This window comes from Taudactylus pleione, unplaced genomic scaffold (genome assembly GCF_031769625.1).
Source record: "Taudactylus pleione unplaced genomic scaffold, aTauple2 ptg000935l, whole genome shotgun sequence".
Classification (NCBI taxonomy): Eukaryota; Metazoa; Chordata; class Amphibia; order Anura; family Myobatrachidae; genus Taudactylus; species Taudactylus pleione.
In genome coordinates, this window is record NW_028285336.1 from 1442276 (window position 1) to 1466416 (window position 24141).

Genomic DNA, 24141 nt, shown 5'->3' on the forward strand with positions numbered 1-24141 from the left:
TTTCTTCTAGTGCCTAACCCTAACCGTCGGGGTAGTGCCTAACCCTCACTCCTGGTGCTTAACCCTAACCATCGGGGCATAACCATACGGTAAGTGCCAACTCTAACCCTAAACCCCCCAAAAAAGTGTTGGCCATTTGTGTGTCGACCATTTTTGTTTTGACCTTTTGGCCCTGTCGACCATTTCTACCTGTCAACCTTCGTCCATGTCAACATTTGCTGTGTCGACATTTTGGTTAGACAGTCTATCTAGACATTGTCGATCTTTTAACTATCTCTCTATAGTCCGGATACAAGGCTATGTATAGTAAAGATATGGTCGCACAATTGCAAACACATGCAGGACGGCAACCAGACACATATACATGTGAAACAGCTGTATTTCATGCGGGTGGTCAGGGACACATGCACTGCCAATAATGGTAGTCGCCTGCGACCAGCTTATAATTGTCTGATTGCCATTGATTCTGATAGGTGCTTTTAGACATATATTATGCAAACATACATTATGTGTAGATTTAAAAAAAAAAAAAAAAAAAAATCAGACCCAAGATGGGTTGTTTTTCTACTGTGTATTCAAGAGGTCTTTAAAGTTTTATTGATACTTAATAAAGAATGCATATTTTGCAAGCCAATCAAATGGTTAAGTGTACGAATGTGTCCTCATACACTATTTTCGCAGTCGCTCCAAACAGTCCTTCTCAGCATGCCACATCCTGTGTGATTCGGCATGGGCAAGTTGTTTTTCGCATGACAAAACCGCTTCACTGTACTAATTCATTTTATTTACACCACTTGTATATCTGTGTGCAACTGAGTCTGATTCTGTATACAAGGCGCTACACTGCAGCAGCAGCGTTTTTCTTTTTTACGCCAAGTTCCATTGTGTTTTATATGCAGATTTAAACTCAGTCGCACACAGATATACAAGTGTCGCATATGAAATAATCAGTGCAGTCTCATGAAGCCATTTTGATGCATTATGACTAAGGATTAAGATGCACATTCGTGCGAAAAAGATGCTACAATGCTCAGGTGTCTTGCGCCTCATGGCATATTGAGGCTAGGGGTATGAGGACACATCTGTTTGTGACATATTTGGCTTAATCCTGATGAATTTGCTGGTGATATGGAGCCACATTTCAACATGTGTATGAGCGTAGATGTGCTATTATTGCATGCTTTTGTAGAGAAAATTATGCCCATTTTGCGACCAAGGGGTATATATAAATATACGGCATGTAGTTAAATGACCGGCGGCCGCGATGCGGCCGGTCAAAATCCTGGCGGCTAATGTCCGATGGGGGATTTAAAATAGGCGTTCAAATGAAGACGCCTATCTTAATCCCGATGCCGGAACACAGAAGGACGCCGGACCGAACGAGGTAAGTCTGGGGCGCCCTTAGTGATAGCCGCGTGGGGGGAGGGTTAGGCACCCCCCGGGGAGGGTTAGGGTTAGGCTAGGGGAAGGGAGGGTTAGGGTTAGGTGCCACTGGGGGGAGGTTAGAGTTAGGAACACCCCTGGGAGGGTTAGGTTTAGGGTGCAGGAAGTGGGGGTTAAGATTAGGGCTCCCCAGGGAGACTTAGGGTTAGGCACCACCTTGGGAGTTTAGGGTTAGGCACCCCTAAGGGAGGGTTAGGGTTAAGGGGGGGGAGCAGGGGAGGGTAATAGTACTTACCTGCCCCAGTTGGGATCTTCATCCTGACGGGCACCCACAGTCGGTATTTGAACTGGCGGTTAATACAGCCGCCAGAATTTCAATACCATTCCATATATACTAAGCAGCACTTTTCAAAGCAACAGTGTCTTCTGAAGAAATGGCCACTGTTTTTACAGGGCCAATAATATTAAATACAAAACTCTTAAATCCAGCAGCAAAACTGTCAAAGACGTTGCGGCTTTGGAAAGCACTGCTTACTAAATGTATCCAAAACTGTGCTTGAGCCCTCTATTTGTCTGAGAAACATTTGTAACACACAAAGCACTGTACAGAGAAAGGACACACAGCAGGAAGCAGAATTAGTTGAAGACCAATCTATATGCTAACAAGGGTTTCACAAACTGCAGTAATGTCTTCTGTCCATTAAAATTAAATTCCTGCAATAGAAAGCTGATAAATATATGTGAGACTTTGTAAAAGTGCAATATATGTTGTAAGTACTGCCAAAACCCAAAACGATTGCTGAATCAAGTTAACCTCTATTTAGCTTTAAACAGTAATAGTTATTATGAGTGATAGAAAGGAAATTTATGTAGGAGGACAAATGGAAAAAAACAAACATTTACCTTGATTTTATGCTCACAACAAAATACTGATTTTTGTTTCAATGACAAGTGCGATTGTTTCATAATATTGTATTTTTGGTACTATGGATGAAGGTGGTATGATTAGTGACAATTAATAGCACATAAACTGAATTTTGAGAACAAGCAGGATCTTTCTTATTAATGGTCATTTACAGACAACAATAACTGGAGACCCACAATAATTCTTTATGTGTGCAACACCCACTTCATAGTTTTGGATACTGCATCTCAGATCACCCTTTTTCTTCATTTAAACTTTTCTAATTTCCTATTTTCGGAGTTTGACTGCGGGAACTTACGCTGTTGTCAGCTGGCGTTTGTTCCCGGACAGCAGCTCCTTCCTATGGGAAGGAGTCCTGGGTTGTGAAGAGGGATGCATTTGGCCCGCCCCATCCGTCTCCTTCCGCCGGAGGTCGCACATGAGTGAACCAACTTGGCAGTACTAATCTTCACTGCTGCGGGTATGCAGCAGTGAAGAACATCACGGAGACAGCTGATTTTCGGATATACCAAGTATCCAATTCATTATAATATTGCGTTAAAAATGAAAAATGTGATCTTTTTTCTGTACATCAGTGCAAAACTAGGTATTCCTACACTACGTAGCATGGAATGCCATTCATCCACCCAACTCTTCCCATCTACCAGCCCAAACTTTTGCTCCCCCACCAATGCCTCATTCCTTCCATGCAAATCAATGCACTTCCCTGCAAAATCATGTTCAATTGTGCAAAAGTAGGTGCATGATAACACATAACAACACAGCATTCATACTGCGGATTTACACTTGTGGATAAAAAATAATTCTTATTGATTGGGTATTATATGCAGTAAGGAACTAATTGTAATTAGATTGTTATTTCTCTCAACAAAAGCTAAAGTTTTCATCTAAAAAAAACTATTCACTCTCATTACCATGCCATGCAAACTGCACATTTAGATGGAAGAGGCCATTAAAATGATAAATAGTTAAACAAAGTAATCCTTCTTGGACATAATCATAATGCAGTAATGGGAACCAGTGGCCCAGCGAGTCTTTACATGCAGCCACCATCTCTAACTTGTTCTCTGATTTTTGAACCACTAAGCTCCACCAGTAGCCTCAGCTCTTATAAAACAAGTACCATGGGTGAAAATCAACATATTTTAAAGTAGAGAATAAAGCCAGGTACACACCTAAACGACAGTATGAGCCAGCGATGTGGCGACTTGATGTAATGATACATTGTGTCGCCATACACATTACACGTTCCCACATACGATGGCGCAATGTATCATTACATTTTGCATGTAACAACACTGTGTCGGCTGTGGAATCACCCCAACTGATGTGAAGCACAGTAGATAGGACGATTCAATGAACGACAGATTGGGCATCCACACTATATGTACGATATAAAATGTAAGTGATATACCAAATGATTGTGTAACTCTTAAAAACATTCACAACTTGATGAATAATTGAGAATAGCATTCTGGACACATCTGATTGGTGAGTGGAAGCTTTTATTTGTGCTGGGTTACAGACAATTGTACCATAGATTGCACTATGAATTGCATTACTTTTTTATTGAACACCAAAGACCACAACCATTCTAGATTACTGAGGTCAGATAGAGATTACATTTTTACTTTCAACTCACCTGGCCCAGGTGACAAGACATAATGTCTAGATTAAATGTATTGTACAAACACAGAATACACTATCAGCTCAAGGGACGATGCAATGAACGAATGTCGTGAACCACGGATCAGGCGCACACACTATACAATGTATACTATATATATAATTCTGATCTGTGTCAGAACAATATATCGTACGATGTATCGTATAGTGTGTACCCAGCATTATTTTTTTTCTGTGCGTCCATATTGAACGATTGTTCTCCTAACCTGGGAAAAAGATTAAGAAGTTTCAGAATGCTTTGAATACACCTGATCTACTGTATGTGAGTTTATTTCCAAACATTTGATACAAGTATTTGGAGGATACACACACAGGCTGATTCAGAGCTGCACGTAAAGTGGCCATTATTGTTTGGATACACTGTAAATGTGGATTTCCATATCTACTCAGAGATGACCACATATGTAGGGTAAATGGAGGGTTTGATTTGTGGAAGTCTGAAGGGTATTTTGTAAGGTTTGGGTGGCTTTGGGGTATGAGCATGGACGTTGTGAGCAATGGATGGGCATGGCCAAATCCTAGTGTGCCAAAGAGTGGAGCAAGTAATTAGTACCCCATCCCCCTCAGCACTCCCATGTATGAGGGACACATTCTGAAGCAAGTTGGTGGCTGAGGACAAATGGGAGAAGTCTGTGGTAAGAGGAGGTCAGAGACGTCTGAGGAGCATATCAGGGAACAGTGAGTGGTCAGTGATGTCTGTCATGTCGCCTATTACTGACCTAACAAGTAGTATAAGACATATGTAGATCTTAATGGAATATTTGTGTAATCACAGAATACTGAAGTGACTTCTTACATACTTAGAATCTGCAGCATGGGGATATTATTCCTTATATAAGATGGTTTCTATTAAATAATAAATAAATGATTGCCAGATTTATAACAATGTACTGTACAGATTCCACTGGCCTGTCTCCCAGTAATGACTCCGTCAGCACATGGCATGCAGGCTCACATTAGTTTGTATAACTAAAATGTTTCTGTGTTTGTGGTTTTACCACTCTCCAGTGCAACGTACCCATTGAACACACAAAGTCATGTTTTCTGTAAAGACTCACATGTGTGTCCTGCAGGGGCGTGTGACATAGAGCAGTGTGACTTCAATTCTTTTCATCTTTGACATGCAAAGTAATGTGTATCTGTTACATATATTTCATAGCTTGCTATAGCTATAGCATGATGTATGCACCATATACACAACTCTTGAAAAATGTAAACATTTAATGATGTCAGCAGAGCTGTATGTCTTTCATATTGATATCAAGTTGTACAGCTTAACAAGTGTTGTTGAACTGCAGATCTCAATAGCCACAGGTAGCCAGACACCATTTGCAGCCTTTGTAAAGGAGAGTATATTGTGACTGTAGGCCACATCTGAAGCATCTAACCCTAGTTTGATCCAGTGTCAGCACAAATCACTTTGGACAAGTCACAACACAGATGCTATAAAATCTAAGGTGACTGTATATATAAAATGAATGCTACTTTATCCATATACAACATTGCACAGTTTACCAGTAACAATTGCTCAGTCCAGCAGTGAAGGGGTTACCGAGTCACCGCCTTTCTGTTTGTTGAATGTATGGGTGTTTATTAGTTATCAGTAATTAATGATTCTCTTTATTATATTTAAGTAGCCTTTAATCCCACGCATCGGCAATCGCTGAGTAATGAGAATCTTTAGTCTAAATTTAGGTCACTTGTGCAAAAGCTTTGTCTGTTAATTGAGAGAAGGTCAGAGCTGGAAGGCTCTTTAATTGAGTTATTTTTCATTATCATATTTTAATGACTTTGCACTGGCGGGCTTGGGAGAAACTCGTTCATTTCCCCATTTAGGGTTTTGTTTGACAACATGAAGCTGTTATCTTCTGTCCATTAATCATCATTGAATGGGTGAGAGGGTCCTGTATCTGCCACCCCTCCTCCCTGTCCTCACACATACCCAGCACGTGCCTTTCCCCTTCTGGAATTGATAGAAAATTTTTTTTCTACTACTAGGGGATGAGTCTCAAAATGGCCAGACACGGGGCAATTCAGGTCAATAGGAGCTATCGGTCATCATCTTATGACTGTATTTTCCAACATGTCCAATAATTACCCTCATGATATCAAGAGGATTATTATCAGGGAGCGTGGCTGTTTTGTCCCTTGCACACTATGATTTCAGAACAATGACCTGACATCAGCTGTCATGTTTCAGAGTGTATGGACTCTTTTAAGTTCCAGATGTCAAACTATGCATGTCCTCTAAGCTTTCACTGGTAAGTGTTCTAGGTCACTTCATGACCATAGCTGATTAAATGTAAAATAAGTACTTTTTATAAATCAAACATTTAATTTAAGGTTTTTTCTGCTTAGTAAAACATATGCCAACCTACTGTATATTAAAATGTATCTTCATATTTGCATTAATCTACTAGGAGTGGAATTTGCTGTTATATAATTTATTTAATTAATTATTTTCTGTGCTTGTGCCCTTTACTGTTACTTAAGAACTATGACTTGATTCCCATTTAAAGCTAAACTGTACCAAGTACTGTAGCAGTGAATGGCCACTGTTTATAATAAAAACGGTGAGTAACACAATACTGATACAGCACTATTCTCCTAATTGAAGATGTTGTGCTGGTGGTAGTGTATGTTCTAAGGGAGCCAGAAACACCCTTATAACACCACCCCCTAGGCCACTAATTGTCCTATTCATCTCACTTAGTTGTGAGAAGACATGAAAGGAGCAGTATGACTGGGAAAAAGTCCTCTTCAATTATTTGTCTCACTCCGAAACGGTGACTAGAGACACAAAACAAGTACACTTCAATATACACACAATTGCCTTAAATTATACACTGTGAGCACAGGCCAGTCCCAATGTACATAACAACATCAATCTAAATTAGATGTTACTAGGATAAAGATTTAATATGAACCGGACTTCAATAATTACATATTTCCATCACCACTAATTCTGGATAAGCCCTCTTCTGTGTATCCTTTATGTAAGTCCTTTAAAAAGAAACGGTATAGTAAATTTTATTTACATAGAATCATACAGAACATCATGTTGAATAAGAATACCAATGCACAGTCAGAAATTATTATTTTCCTGTTCACAAACAAGACGATCATAATGTTACTGAATGTAAATAACACTCATGTAGGTGATGTTATGTTCTGTTATGTTGTGCTCAATTTGGCTACAAAAACTATTTAGAACCATAAATGGGGATAATGTTGTTAACTTTTAAAAGATGGAAAAGGCTCATATTCTGTCATTTAAATGGATTTCTCATTTTAGCATCAATGGTCTGTTCAAAAATTGCATATAACTATGAGACAGAACTAATATATAGACATTGTCCCTAACCTAGTATACTGGTAAATATCACAGGACTTGAATTCAGAGAGTCTCTCTCGTTTTTCTCTCACGGTCTCGCTCTCTCTCTTTTCCTCTCTCTCTCTCTCTCTCTCTCTCACTCTTTTCCTCTCTCTCTCTCTCTCTCTCTCTCTCTCTCTCTCTCTCTCTTTCTCACTCCCTTTTTTTTCCAGTGCAAGGAAATGGATGTTCTCTGATGCAATCCAGTACCTTAGAGACGCGGACAAATTAGTGTAGAACATTATCACTAGTTAATTATGGATGACCGATTAATCAAGCTAATCTAATATTCCACATTATGTTGATGTTATTAAAGTGCACGGTGAAAGTGACAGATAGCCTTCATTTGCTCTCCGTGGCCAAATATGCTCTCTGAACTGATGTCAGGATTGTGTCTGAGGAGGGGAGGGGAATATACAGACAATTTTGTGCAGTCCTGAGTGCAGATCTGACTACATGTACCAAAGATCTGACTATATCAAATATCTGACTGTACCTAAAGGTCTGACCTTATCAAAGATCTGACTGTATATACCAAAGAGCTGACTGCATATACTAAAGATCTGACTGTACCAAAGATCTGGCTGTACCTAAAGATCTAATTGTAGCAAAAATCTGACTTTACCTAAAGATTTGTCTGTACCAAAGATCTGGCTGTACCTAAAGATTTGTCTGTACCAAAGATCTGGCTGTACCTAAAGATTTGTCTGTACCAAAGATCTGGCTGTACCTAAAGATTTGTCTGTACCAAAGATCTGGCTGTACCTAAAGATTTGTCTGTACCAAAGATCTGGCTGTACCTAAAGATCTAATTGTAGCAAAAATCTGACTATACCTAAAGATTTGTCTGTACCTAAAAATCTTAAATAAAAGAATTCCATAATCCTTAGATAATCATACCATTAGCTTTATGTAATGCTCTTGCTATATATTTGCAATTTCAACCAAACATGCTGCATGTTCAACATATTCATATTTCTATCTTGGAATGTAGTCAGCCTCCCGGCGTGCAGGATGCCGAACGTTGAAATACCAGTATTCTGACCAGCGGCATCCCGACCGCCGGTATCTCATACCCAACTCTTGTATCTTATATATGTCACTATACATTGTATAAGCCACCTGGCTTAAGTTAAGTCCAACCAGAGAGATGACTGTACTTTTTTTTTTTTTATTCCTTTCAGATGCCATTCTAGATTGCTTACTTGGGAGTGATGTGAAGGCCTGCATAAACACTATAATGTCTTAATTAGATGTGTCATCACTGCAGCGCTTTTGGTGATTGCATCTAGATGGATAACAAATGAGCTTTCATAGTATATGGCTGCAGCATGAACAGATAAATGATGCTGAATGTAGAGGTTAGCTTCCCCCTGACTTACAGTGGACTCCCACAATGTCTGCTATCGGACTCATACTAATATGACCGCAACCTAGTCTAGCAACTAGATACCTTTATGCGTTGTTTGACTTTGTAAATATCATGAGAAACTGCAATAACACAAGTGCAAATTCCGATAGCTACCACTACATGAATGTGGACTGTTTTGTTTACCATCGTACTATTAGCACTTAAGATCTTAATTTAAAAGAAATATGATAGTTTAATTAGATTGCCAGTACTTTGAAATAGTTGTATTGCTGTGTTGTCTGCAAATCGAATGATCAGAGTTAAGCAATTTATATTCTGAACATGTTCAGCTACAACATCAGCTGTAGATTTATCTGCAAACAATCATAACTTTCATTGAGGTTTTTCATTACCTGAAATTACCTCTTTGGTAAGCACCACCCACTGTTGTCCAGTTCCCAAGATGCATTGCAATAAACATTACAGACAGGTTCTAGTTTTGTCCAAGATTTATTTTAGTCTAAGCCTTGCTGCATTTGCCAACACAACAGCCACATTACATATAACGTTCTGTATACTGGCATTATATGGTATTCGGTCAACTGGTCAACAGTAAAAAGGTAGGTCAACATTCAGAAGGTCGACACATTGTGAATGTCGACATAGTCATTAGGTCAACCAACAATATGTGAACATGTATTTGAGTTGACATGGTTAAATGGTCAACACGTTCAAAAGGTTGACATTTAACATGTCGACACTAAATTGTTGGCATATGGTTTTTTGATGATTTTATGGGTTAGGGCTAGGCTTAGGGTTTCTATAGGACCTCTGCCTCAAATGGAAAAATAAAACTGCCACTGTTTTCTAAACATGCTGTGCACAGCATATTCCTTAAGGCGGTGCACCCAGGGAAATCTGCAGAGATGGATACTCTGTGCTGGGGCATATCTAAAACGGTAATGTCTAAATCCCCTTCACGGAGAGGACCCTGACGTCATCAGCCAGTGTCCAGCATCATTCCCTGCCATCCAAGTGGGCATAGAGGGGGAATATAACCATGCGGCGAGCGCAGCGAGCCACCGTGCCCGAAGCGTGGCGAGCGGACAACAAACTTGTTTTAGTGGGAACAAAGTACTTCTTTATCTGGCTGTCATGGGCAGGAACTGCACTTCCGCCCTCACTCACGTCACTTCCAAGTCCTTAGTACGAAGGGGAAATACAGCCAACCTATCTAAAACCTCCAATGTGCAGGGGTAATGGTGTCAGAATGGCCATAACGACAGCACACTGCGAATGCAAGATCACAATATCACAACATCATTCAGAATTGAATTGGTCAAGAGATACTGCTGCAAGTATGAACAATACTTTCCTGGAAGCTGCCCGGAGCACAATACACTGTGGATGTCTTTATTGGTTTCCATGTGTACAAGACAGAATAATCACTATAACATATGCAGCTGCATCTGATCAATTAAACATAAGAAAATTATTGTTTTCCTAGTAAACAAAACTATAATAAATGTGCTTAAGTGCAAATGCTCTGTCCTACATCACCAGATCTTTGAAAGTATGAACATATTTAAATATGTATTTGAGAATGGCGCACAATGCCTTTATGTTTGAATGAACATGTGTTTAGCCTCAGCTGGAACAAGGAGCTGATGCAGAGTTGAACCCATATTGCCTGCAAGGAACTATAAGGGCCTGATTCCCATATTGCCTGCAAGGAACTATAAGGGCCTGATTCCCATATTGCCTGCAAGGAACTATAAGGGCCTGATTCCCATATTGCCTGCAAGGAACTATAAGGGCCTGATTCCCATATTGCCTGCAAGGAACTATAAGGGCCTGATTCCCATATTGCCTGCAAGGAACTATAAGGGCCTGATTCCCATATTGCCTGCAAGGAACTATAAGGGCCTGATTCCCATATTGCCTGCAAGGAACTATAAGGGCCTGATTCCCATATTGCCTGCAAGGAACTATAAGGGCCTGATTCCCATATTGCCTGCAAGGAACTATAAGGGCCTGATTCCCATATTGCCTGCAAGGAACTATAAGGGCCTGATTCAGCCCCGCGCTCGCGAGTGGGTCTAGGTTAGGCCACTGTGCATGCGCACGCCGGAGCCGGCTCCGACGTGCGCATGCGCGAGACCCGGCTAGCGACGGGCGCTCCATCGCTACGGGTCTCGCACCAAAGGGGGCGAGCTGTCGATGGTGATTGACAGTTCGCCCCGTTCGGGAGGTGGGCAGGGGGGGTGGCCGGCCAAACGGAGGCATTCCCGGACGCTGATGTCAATGGGGAGCTTCCCACTCGAACAGAGCAGGAAGCTCCCTGGGGCTTGCGCTTGCCGAGACCCAACCTTAGGGTCTTGTCGCAAGCCCTGATGGTCACGATGGTCTTGACCATCGCGACCATCACCCTGGTCGGTCGCTAAGATGTTGGTGGTAACCCACAGCTTAGCTAGCAACCAGGAGGCCGTACTAAAAAAAAGAAGCGGCCGCTCTCATTCAGAGAGAGTGATCGCTTCTTGCGACCGCCTCTGAATGAGGGCCTAAATGCTTTACTCTATGACCGGAGTGGTCCCATTCATGCACCTGTTTCATACCTATCATCATCATCAGTTCGCACATGACTTACCTATAACAGATACATCTGACAACAGGCGTATTTACGAGCAAGCACAACTCTGTACACACCACAATTCTACAGACGCACCCTCACTGAACTTAGCTTACATGCGATAGCCCTGATACTAATTGGTTACGCCCCTTCAGACATAAGTAGAGATGCAACTGAATTGCGTGCGACTCTGCATTGCCATCAATGCGTACACTAGGCTCCGACGCATTCGCAAGATGCACTCCGCAAATGGACTTGTCTTCAGCTCTGCACCACACCATAGATCTCTCTCAGTGCTGACCCCTGATATGAATTGTCATGGTTCTCCCAGGTATTATTATCATTACTTTTCCATCCTTCTAAGCGGAATGCTATAAAAGCAAACCACTATGGTAATCAGGAAGGCATCAATAACATTGGCCTCGCATACAGCATGGCTACACTGCTCACATGTATAAGAAGCAGGCCGGAGCAATAACATTGGCCTCGCATACAGCATGGCTACGCTGCTCACATGTATAAGAAGCAGGCCGGAGCAATATCATTGGCCTCGCATACAGCATGGCTACGCTGCTCACATGTATAAGAAGCAGGCCGGAGCAATAACATTGGCCTCGCATACAGCTTGGCTACGCTCCTCACATGTATAAGAAGCAGGCCGGAGCAATAACATTGGCCTCGCATATAGCATGGCTACGCTGCTCACATGTATAAGAAGCAGGCCGGAGCAATAACATTGGCCTCGCATATAGCATGGCTACGCTGCTCACATGTATAAGAAGCAGGCCGGAGCAATATCATTGGCCTCGCATACAGCATGGCTACGCTGCTCACATGTATAAGAAGCAGGCAGGAGCAATATCATTGGCCTCGCATACAGCATGGCTACGCTGCTCACATGTATAAGAAGCAGGCCGGAGCAATATCATTGGCCTCGCATACAGCATGGCTACGCTGCTCACATGTATAAGAAGCAGGCCGGAGCAATATCATTGGCCTCGCATATAGCATGGCTACGCTGCTCACATGTATAAGAAGCAGGCCGGAGCAATAACATTGGCCTCGCATATAGCATGGCTACACTGCTCACAGGTATAAGAAGCAGGCCGGAGCAATATCATTGGCCTCGCATACAGCATGGCTACGCTGCTCACATGTATAAGAAGCAGGCCGGAGCAATAACATTGGCCTCGCATACAGCATGGCTACGCTGCTCACATGTATAAGAAGCAGGCCGGAGCAATATCATTGGCCTCGCATACAGCATGGCTACGCTGCTCATATGGATAAGAAGCAGGCCGGAGCAATATCATTGGCCTCGCATATAGCATGGCTACGCTGCTCATATGGATAAGCATGCTCACATGTATAAGAAGCAGGCCGGAGCAATATCATTGGCCTCGCATATAGCATGGCTACGCTGCTCATATGGATAAGCATGCTCACATGTATAAGAAGCAGGCCGGAGCAATATCATTGGCCTTGCATACAGCATGGCTACACTGCTCACATGTATAAGAAGCAGGCCGGAGCAATATCATTGGCCTCGCATACAGCATGGCTACACTGCTCACATGTATAAGAAGCAGGCCGGAGCAATATCATTGGCCTCGCATACAGCATGGCTACGCTGCTCACAGGTATAAGAAGCAGGCCGGAGCAATATCATTGGCCTCGCATACAGCATGGCTATGCTGCTCACATGTATAAGAAGCAGGCTGGAGCAATATCATTGGCCTCGCATATAGCATGGCTACGCTGCTCACAAGTATAAGAAGCAGGCCGGAGCAATATCATTGGCCTCGCATACAGCATGGCTACACTGCTCACATGTATAAGAAGCAGGCCGGAGCAATATCATTGGCCTCGCATATAGCATGGCTACGCTGCTCACATGTATAAGAAGCAGGCCGGAGCAATATCATTGGCCTCGCATACAGCATGGCTACGCTGCTCACATGTATAAGAAGCAGGCCGGAGCAATATCATTGGCCTCGCATACAGCATGGCTACGCTGCTCACATGTATAAGAAGCAGGCCGGAGCAATATCATTGGCCTCGCATATAGCATGGCTACGCTGCTCACATGTATAAGAAGCAGGCCGGAGCAATATCATTGGCCTCGCATACAGCATGGCTACGCTGCTCACATGTATAAGAAGTAGGGATGTGCAGGCTCTGCACATCCCTAATAAGAAGCAGGCCGGAGCAATATCATTGGCCTCGCATACAGCATGGCTACGCTGCTCATATGGATAAGCATGCTCACATGTATAAGAAGCAGGCCGGAGCAATATCATTGGCCTCGCATATAGCATGGCTACGCTGCTCATATGGATAAGCATGCTCACATGTATAAGAAGCAGGCCGGAGCAATATCATTGGCCTCGCATATAGCATGGCTACGCTGCTCATATGGATAAGCATGCTCACATGTATAAGAAGCAGGCCGGAGCAATATCATTGGCCTCGCATACAGCATGGCTACACTGCTCACATGTATAAGAAGCAGGCCGGAGCAATATCATTGGCCTCGCATACAGCATGGCTACACTGCTCACATGTATAAGAAGCAGGCCGGAGCAATATCATTGGCCTCGCATACAGCATGGCTACGCTGCTCACAGGTATAAGAAGCAGGCCGGAGCAATATCATTGGACTCGCATATAGCATGGCTACGCTGCTCACATGTATAAGAAGCAGGCCGGAGCAATATCATTGGCCTCGCATATAGCATGGCTAAGCTGCCCATATGGATAAGAAGCAGGCCGGAGCAATGTCATTGGCCTCGCATACAGCATGGCTACGCTGCTCACATGTATAAGAAGCAGGCCGGAGCAATATCATTGGCCTCGCATATAGCATGGCTACGCTGCTCACATGTATAAGAAGCAGGCCGGAGCAATATCATTGGCCTCGCATATAGCATGGCTACGCTGCTCATATGGATAAGAAGCAGGCCGGAGCAATGTCATTGGCCTCGCATACAGCATGGCTACGCTGCTCACATGTATAAGAAGCAGGCCGGAGCAATATCATTGGCCTCGCATATAGCATGGCTACGCTGCTCATATGGATAAGAAGCAGGTCGGAGCAATATCATTGGCCTCGCATATAGCATGGCTATGCTGCTCACATGTATAAGAAGCAGGCTGGAGCAATATCATTGGCCTCGCATATAGCATGGCTACGCTGCTCACATGTATAAGAAGCAGGCCGGAGCAATATCATTGGCCTCGCATATAGCATGGCTACGCTGCTCACATGTATAAGAAGCAGGCCGGAGCAATATCATTGGCCTCGCATACAGCATGGCTACGCTGCTCACATGTATAAGAAGCAGGCCGAAGCAATATCATTGGCCTCGCACACAGCATGGCTACGCTGCTCACATGTATAAGAAGCAGGCCGGAGCAATATCATTGGCCTCGCATACAGCATGGCTACGCTGCTCACATGTATAAGAAGCAGGCCGGAGCAATATCATTGGCCTCGCATATAGCATGGATAAGCATGCTCACTTGTATAAGAAGCAGGCCGGAGCAATATCATTGGCCTCGCATATAGCATGGATAAGCATGCTCACATGTATAAGAAGCAGGCCGGAGCAATAACATTGGCCTCGCATATAGCATGGCTACGCTGCTCACATGTATAAGAAGCAGGCTGGAGCAATATCATTGGCCTCGCATACAGCATGGCTATGCTGCTCACATGTATAAGAAGCAGGCCGGAGCAATATCATTGGCCTCGCATATAGCATGGCTACGCTGCTCACATGTATAAGAAGCAGGCCGGAGCAATATCATTGGCCTCGCATATAGCATGGCTACGCTGCTCACATGTATAAGAAGCAGGCCGGAGCAATATCATTGGCCTCGCATACAGCATGGCTACGCTGCTCACATGTATAAGAAGCAGGCCGGAGCAATATCATTGGCCTCGCATACAGCATGGCTACGCTGCTCACATGTATAAGAAGCAGACCGGAGCAAATCCTACAATTTATACTGTGACTGATGGGAACGGCAGAAGTGTGCAGTCACCGAAATTAAAAGTTCAAGGTATTTAAAATATGTAATAAGAACTTTATAACAATATGCTCCGTCAGACAACCATTTTGTGATCATTCTGACAAATTTTCACAGTTTGAAGCAGAACCAAAATGTCTTAAAGCCGCATAAAATGCTGCAAACCCAGGTATCATTCATTCTTGTGCCACCATGTATTTTCTGCTAGCACAACAGGCAACAGTGTCACACCAACATGTCATTAAGGAGAAGAATGCATAGCCAGATTTCCCAATATCTTAGCCTTAGCCCTAGTCTACAGTACATTGTTTCCTGAGTGAGCGGCAGATGCGCACGGGCAGACGGGTCAACTAATCGCTTGCAGTATTTTCTTATCACCTTTCTCTGTGTTCTGATCGGAATTAATATATGTCTGAGTTTTAATAGTGCCTATAGGCAATAATCATCACTTGTGTTAAAGTTTTACAAACCTAATAATAATGATAATAATAATAATAATAATAATAATGTTATTTATAAAGCATTTTTACCCTAAAAGGACTCAAATGAAGTAAGAACCAATCAGCTTCTGTCATTTTTCAAACACAGCATTTGGTACTTTATCTCTCTCCACCTTATCTCTCCAATATTTGATACATCTCCCGCAAAGTGCTTTACATTTGCATTTGAAAAAGAAAAAATATTTAAAATGAACATAAGTATTAATAAACTACAAAAAAGAGAGTTAACCATTTGGGTTGTATCTTCTTTTTATTTTCTTTTTTAAGGAACTAAAGGGGCATTGATGAAATGTGTGAGCAAACAGGTAAGCCTTGAGTCTGTTTATTAAGGTTTCTAGAGTGAGTGCCTCTCCACCAGTGCGACGAAGCTAAAAGCTCGAACTCCACATGAATTACAGCAGGTTCTAGGTACTGCTAATAGTCCTTCATCTGCACATCGAAGTAAGCAAGTGGGGTTGTAAGGAATCAGAAGCTGCTTCAAGTACCTTGGTTATATAGATTATATTTGACTTAAACAATTTGCTAATATTTCACCATTTAAATATGTGATGTAGCATACAGGACTATATTAAAGCAAAGAAGGAGAAGGAATGCTGACAGGAACCAAAATGTGGATGCAATATAAAACCTGGTGGATATTCACTAACATAGTGCACCAGCACCTAGCTTTCAACTGATCTAGTACAAGTTGGACAACTAAACCAATTTGTAATCGGTTGCTTTGGGTCATTGAGTAATCATACATGATACAAAGCAAAAGGAGGGGATATTTTTTATTATTATTTATCACTGTTGTTTATTACTGTGTTATGCTTTTTCATAAAAAAATAACTGATTTGTACTTGTGTCATACATTTATAAAAGGTTTTACGTGTTTATTTGCTTATTACTGAAAGTCTTTTGCTGCTATAATGCAGAATATCATTCCTGCGCCATCTAAACTTCAACAACTGAGTAAGTTGAATGACCCCACTTTCAAAAAATAAATAAATGCATAAATAAAAGTCACATCCTGCTACAACCATATCACTCTGTTTAATCAATGCCGACACCTCAGGTGGCTTACCTGTACCCTGGCTTCAGTTAGATTAATCTTCATGGCGAGTTCTTCTCTGGTAAACACATCAGGATAGTGAGTCTGAGCGAACACAGCTTCTAATGCTTCCAGCTGGAGAGAAACAGACAGGTATCAGCAGGGTGAACTTCTCATTGCTAATTACAAGGAGATTTAAAAGCGAAACAAAGCGGGTGTTATTGGTAGGGAAGATGCCAGGCACAAGGGGTGGGTTTTAACGAGGCGCATAAAATCTATCGAATTTTTCTTCATTATTCTGGCTGCTCTACATCGTATTACTGTTGCTCAGCTACTCTTAGATATCAACAAGGAAGAATATAATGGTTCAGTGCCTTAAGAAAATCATGTGAAATACCTAATGTAGAGAACTCTTGGGTTTCATGGACTATCATCACAATACCTTCTGAAAGACATTCGCTAATCCATTAGACTAACAATGCAATTGCTCCCACTGAAATAATTCTAAGTGATGTACTGTATTGTAGTCTAAGGCTCAGTCATGTCTGATGGTCTTCCAGAGGATGTTCAGTTGAATACCAGTCCTGTCACTATTAAAGCACTAATTTATTTCATGAAATATGTCTGTTGCATATATGTGAATCAATATAGGATAATGTTATTCCTTGTTTTAATTATTATTAAAGGATATTAAAAGTCCTTTGAGACACAACTCACTAGGCTTTAGGCCAAATGTTTTTTTTTTATAAAGAAAAGGAGGGGATTGTATTATTAGTTATAATATAACTAAGTAATCCGATGATTTGAATGCCAAAATTCTTAAATACAACCTATAGGTGTTTACATTGCATAAATGGTGTATATAGGTAAATTACTGTATATTATTTGCATATTAATTGTGGGTGTTATATGGGTTCTTATAATTATTTTCCTAATGGGCCGACAACCATCCAGTACTTCACATATTGCCTAATCTGTGATCCATAGTATCTATGCATATTATGTGCACATGTGAGTGGACTAAAATAGACTATCTCGCATAGCTGTAGTAATATCTATACATGTAAAGGTATGGTCGTTGTTTTTTCTTTTTGCTGTGTTTTTGTTTTTTTAAATGTGTATACTATTAGGAAAATTTGAAGTATATGGACCTGTGTTTTTTCAGTCTAGCAGTATATTAATGTAACAATAAATTTATATATTCACAGATCAGCTCAAATGTATGTCTGAATTATTACAAGACACTTATGGTTTCAAATGTGAGAGTGAGATATTTCAGAAGAAAACTAACACATGATATATTCCAGCACTTTACATGTTGGAAGCAATTATGAAATATATAAAAGCACATAAAAATTTATAAATATATAAAAGCACATAAAAATATATAAATATATAAAAGAACATAAAAACACATCTAATTCTAGCCTCATTTATTTTGAAAATGGCAAGAACAATATGTTAAGTGCAATATTTCAATTTGTAGATTGATAAACGACAATGAATAACTCTTATTTAAACCACATAAAGTTTGCAATGAGACCTTGTTTTCAATTATTGATTTCACAGATAATTATTTGCACTATTTTTAATCATGTCTCAGAAGTATATATATATATATATATATATATATATATATATATATATAATTTTTTTAATTAATGTATTTTTTTTTCTGTCACTGAAAGAATATTGGCTTTGCAGTAGGTTGTCTTTTTTCTCTGTAGCTGAGAAAGTATTGGCTTTTAGTTTTCTCTGGTCTAAATTAGTAATATATACCATTTAAAGATATAAATTCCTCTGCCCATCTGCTTGAATGGGAGAACCAATCTTAAATAGGTTGCTCAGTAGATTGATAGACACAACCTATAAATGAATTAGTGCTGCATATTGAATTTAAATTAATTTTGGGTCTTTCCAATTTTCCTTTTTTGCTCTGTCCTTTATTTATCATTATATTACTGCATTCATACATGTTATATAAATGCCCCCTAAACCAAATCTGACAGGATGCATCTACTCCGGTTGTATAGATGAATAGGGATGGTGGGAGTTATAGTCCTTTTAATGCTACAGGGTTAAAGGTACAGATCCCTGCATCACAGAGATCACTGCATTGGAACACTTGTGATGATATGAAATGGACAGGAAAATACAACTCAGATTACATGTTACTACACACACTACTATGTTAAATGCAAGTTCAGGAGATACACTCAGCTGGCCCAGACATATGGATGGACATTGTTGTCCGGCTCCTGTACCTGTTGCAGAGTGAAAGTAGTCCGGTTCCTCCGCTGCTTTCTGCGCAGAAATCCATCATCAAACTCGGCAGCTGAGTGGGCCCCGAAGGGGGGAGACCCTACTGAGAAATAAAATCAGTGATGCTAAGATACAGTTTAAAATCGCAGCAGCGTCCATTCCGATGTCACAACACGCTGACAAAACGCGGCATCCAGCAGAGTTCACAACATTGACAGATCGTAGCATCCAGCCGATTTTTCCCAACACGCTGACTAATCACAGAATCCAGCCGATTCCTATCACGCAGACAAATCGCAGCAGTCCTCGCGCCTTGTCCCCATAAAACAATTCTCCCTGGGACAGTCGCAGCTTTTAAATATTTGTCCCTGGGATTTGCGTCCCGGGAAGTGTCCATACAGTAACCTACTATCCGATTTAACTTGTTATAGTCTCTGTATAAAATTTCATCACACAGTGTATTCTGAGATTATTTATCTGTAATTATGGAATAAAGTAGAGCATATAAAATACTAAATAATACAGGTTGATCATTGAGTGAAGGTGGGGGCCGGCTCCTGGCCACCTTAGACGCACCTGCTTGGCAGCACAGTCTCCTTTATCATCATAGTTATATATTGGGAACTATCTATGAAGGTGAGACGACAAGGCAGGGTGTAGTCACACACAAATACAGTATGTCCGGCCCAATACAAGGGAGGTTCGTTCCAACCAAAATCACTATTTACGCAAAATCAAACATATGCTTCATACACAATATACAGACTCTAACATTTGTGGATAAAATAAACTCAAACACAGCATCAAACATTGTGACTCCTAACCAGCTACATTTGCAGAAATGTCAAATGAGGGCCCTGACCCAACGCGACTCAGCACATATATACCTACATACAGTATAAGAGAAATCCAAAAATTGCGTATGAAGCTTGGACAAAGGTAATCCTGCAGATAGAAATCCACTTTTACATGAAAAGGTATAAGAAAAAATATATGTCTATCTATCTATCTATCATCTATCTATCTATCTATCTATCTATCTATCTATCTATCTATCTATCTATCTATCTATCTATCTATCTATCTACCTATCTATCTATCTACCTACCTATCTACCTACCTATCTATCTATCTATCTATCTATCTATCTATCTATCTATCTATCTATCTATCTATCTATCAGCTTCCCATTGTAAGCATCTGACCTCAACACTGATTACTTTTTCCTTTTTAATTTCTGCAACAAACTGAAGTCAACAAATACGAGAAGTAGGAATTAACCGACTAAAGATGTTTGGACTAGGCTACAAAGCTAAGCTAATAAACACGGGTTACTGGTAAATAATCGCTCTTATATGTATTAAAAACTAAAAAAAAAGCCCAAACTGAAGAGCGCTTTTATTAAATGATGTGTTCAACACTATAACAAAACGGATAAGAACATAGGAGCATAATCTCTGCGGGTAGCTATTAGAACATAGGAGCATAATCTCTGCGGGTAGCTATTACTAGTTATTCAGTAACTATAAAGTGCCCTTTATAGTAAGCAATTTCTAATACTGTTAGCTAATCGGTACCGAGATAAAAGAGTCATAACTTTTGGTAAAATTGAATAATCCATATGAATAAGTGCCTTCAGGAGGGTGTCTGTGGCCAAACCCCTGTTTATGTGGGAATTGCCTGCCCGGGGCACTACAACATCCAGAAAGTGTTTCAAAAAAATCAGATAAAAAAGATTTAGTATTTAATTAAAGGCGATAATTGATTGTATTTATTAATTAGCAGCTTGGTTTATTTCCCATGTATGCACCTGAGGCAGAAGTTGATGCTGTTATTTCAGATGACAAATTTAACTGTTTCAGGACCAAAAAGCTGGGCACTACTGCTACTACTGTTGCTGCTGCTACTGACCCTCAGGCACTAAAAGGGTTGTAAAATATTTTTTAATGGATTTTTTTCCACAGGATGTTTGTAAAACAACATGAAAGATTGATGTGTTGGAAAAGATGGTGCTAGAGCTGTGTGGATGGGACCCAGCCCTGGACAGAGAACATCTGTGTCGCTAGATCCATCTCATCTGCCCTAAGGCTGCAGTGAGCAGGTGGGAGAGACAGGCTTTACCCTGCACAAGTCCCATTTACCTCCCCCAGCCTTTTATTGAAACGAATGGGAGACTTTCTAGGTTTGCTTCATATTTTATGCAACATTAGTGTGCCCCGCTTAGCAGTTGGAGAAAGCTTTAGAATACTATATATCTATGCAGAATTTATGATGGATTTACAGGGGATGTTACAGGAGATGCAATGATATACTGTATATCAGAGTGTGGCAGTTAGCTGAGTAGTGTAAAGATTAAGCTTGTCATTTATTATTATTATTATCATTATTATTATTATTATTAATAATAATAATAATAATAATAATAGAAATAATATAGGATTGAACCGTTACACTAGGGTACACACAATTCAGGGTTCAGATTCTTTTGCAGTAATATTAAGAATTTGTCAAAACCTTGGCGCCCGGACAGCTCCGTTTGATTCCCGATTGTCCTGTGATTTTACTGCACATAGCAAAGTTACACTGAGGAAAATCAAAGCAACTATTATTTCGTCCCCTTTGTTTCATTATAATATTGAAATTAGAGCTGGCATTCACTTCACAAACCAACATAAACTTTTGCAACAAAATTCAGTATTTGGCTAAATATTAGAACATACATCGTGTGAGTCCTAACTTAACATATAGATGAAATCATTGTGAATATACCGTATTTGTAGGTATCAAATGTGAACGCGTCAGGGATGTGCTCACCTTCCAGTTGCGGGGGGCAGTGGAAGTAAAACATTTGCCTGGATATTCACCTGCAAAGCAAACCAGTGGGAAATGTTACATCCACCAAGCGGCTGGTGTATCCTATGCAGCCATGTACAGGGCGCTGTGCCACAGACATATATATGATAGATAGATAGATAGATAGATAGATAGATAGATAGATAGATAGATAGATAGATAGATAGATAGATAGATAGATTCATGCACTTTGCGATTTGTTAGTCTTCAAACTAATCCTCACATGTGCAAAGAGAACACATCCAGATTAAAGACTGCTGCGAGTTATCACTAACCTGATACCATATAATGACAATACATGTGTACACACTTCTTTAAAAGCGTCTGTACAATAAATAGGCCTCAAGCCCAATCAGCAGGTTCGCGAGTCAGATACAATTCTAATCACCTATTTAAACTCCATATGGATAGGTGATAACTGCGACAAAATCTCTCTGTAGACATTTGTAGAAAACATTTCTTGACTTCTATTAAATTATGTTAAAACCATGCACAAACGTCATGAAACTCCAATAATAGATATGTAAGAACATCAAATGCAGTAAACAAACATAATTTACAGATCTTTAATAAGTTTACTACAGTATCTATCTATCTATCTATCTATCTATCTATCTATCTATCTATCTATCTATCTATCTATCTATCTATCTCTCATCACAAGTGTAAGTTTCTGCACATCGTCACCATGATTTACCTGACTTTAGACGCCCTTCCTCTGGTAGTTCCTTCACTTTCTTCTGTAGCCTGAGTAGCGGATGGTTGGAAAACGATGCTGTATATTCAGAACTAATAAGAAGACAGGCTGATGATGCGGTAGGAGGGCTATTAGGAGACAGGGATGTTATGAGTTTGATCAGAGATCACACAGAGCAGACCTTGCAGTCAGGAAGAACTGGGGACAATGCTGTGAGTTAGCTGGGGAAGACAAATATATGACCTGTGAAGCAATGGCAAGGAGCTAGGTACATTGGAGTGTGATGAGAGGGTAAAGTGAGCAATAGGGTGAGTGAGATGAATCAGGGAGCTGTCCGCCTCCACCCGGTGCTGAGGAGAGAGCCTGAGCAGTGTGTCTGCGGCTTGGTGATGCTGGCCTCGCCTCTCAGCACTTGCCTTTATAATCTCAGCCATAATTGGCCCTAATCGGATTATTAGCTGCGCTGTGTGCAGCCAGTAACATGGATAGGTCTGCTGGGTGCCACTAATGAGTCACGGGGTGCAGTGCCTCACCTCTCAGCACACAGCACTATATAAATGTCTCCCTCCTCCTCTTTCCAGGGCAGAGCTGCCAGCAGCTCCCACAGTGGGTAAAGGTGGCTCCCCGGGTGTGTAAAACTGACATATGCCTATTGCATGGACAAGATATAATTTTATTTGCTTTAATCCAGAAATAAAAGACGAATAGCTCGTGCTTGTCTAGCTAGCCAGTTAGTGATTCCCATCACTGATGTATATACAGTAGGGTTTATTTTCTGAGTGATTAGAAATATAACAAGTAGCCTTGATGCCTGCTTTTGCTTCACACACCAGTACTGTGTTTATGGAGATTGAGGTCACTGAACTGGTAAATGAAGATCGGCATTGCTAGCAAGACCTGAGATTGATCCTAAGAGCATTGATACGACTGTAGCTGTAATATATAAATGTATGAATGCATTTGAGATGTAAAAGGAGAGAGAAGTGTGAGTGCAGTTGTTCTTGCTTTCCGGATAAATGTAATAGAAGCTGGTTCCCCAGGTGTATGTGACTTGCTGCTCCCCAGAGTGTATGTAGCCTCCTCCCTCTCCCTGGCACAGATTGCTCCTGGTGCCCTGAGGATCCGAGCTGTTGGCATGGAGCTGGCAATCAGCCCTCTAATTGTCAGCCTGGATAGCTTTTAGGGGGCTCTTTGCGCAGAGCTGGGCTTTGCAAGCGGTAGCAGAGACAAAGTTTGATTTTGTTCTCAGCATGGGGTAACTGGATTTATGGCCTCTTTCCCCTGTAAATAATATGCAGCGGGACCCCAGCAATTACTTTTTAAAATGCATCAGAGACAGAGAAAGATGAAGGGAGGGGAGCGATGGATGGAGAGCATCTAACACAAACCCTAAAGTATCCAAGCCTGAAACATAGTC

At 41.0% G+C, this 24141-nt stretch overlaps 1 protein-coding gene across 3 annotated transcripts in view; it reads right to left on the reverse strand.

Moving 5' to 3' along the window:
- Positions 1–23093, reverse strand: part of DRGX (dorsal root ganglia homeobox) — a 41458-nt gene extending 18365 nt beyond the window's left edge. The window contains exons 1-4 of one of the 3 annotated variants that reach the window (XM_088459782.1): positions 22725–23093; positions 21989–22038; positions 19177–19274; positions 16946–17047 (exon numbers count right to left, since the gene is read on the reverse strand). In XM_088459782.1, the coding sequence (XP_088315908.1) occupies positions 16946–17047; positions 19177–19274; positions 21989–22022 (234 nt within the window). In that variant the 5' untranslated portion in view covers positions 22023–22038; positions 22725–23093. Of the gene's footprint in view, positions 1–16945; positions 17048–19176; positions 19278–21943; positions 22039–22724 lie in introns of all 3 variants that reach the window. The other 2 variants (XM_088459781.1, XM_088459780.1) reach the window with 2 other exon arrangements.
- Positions 23094–24141: the final 1048 nt, after the last annotated feature.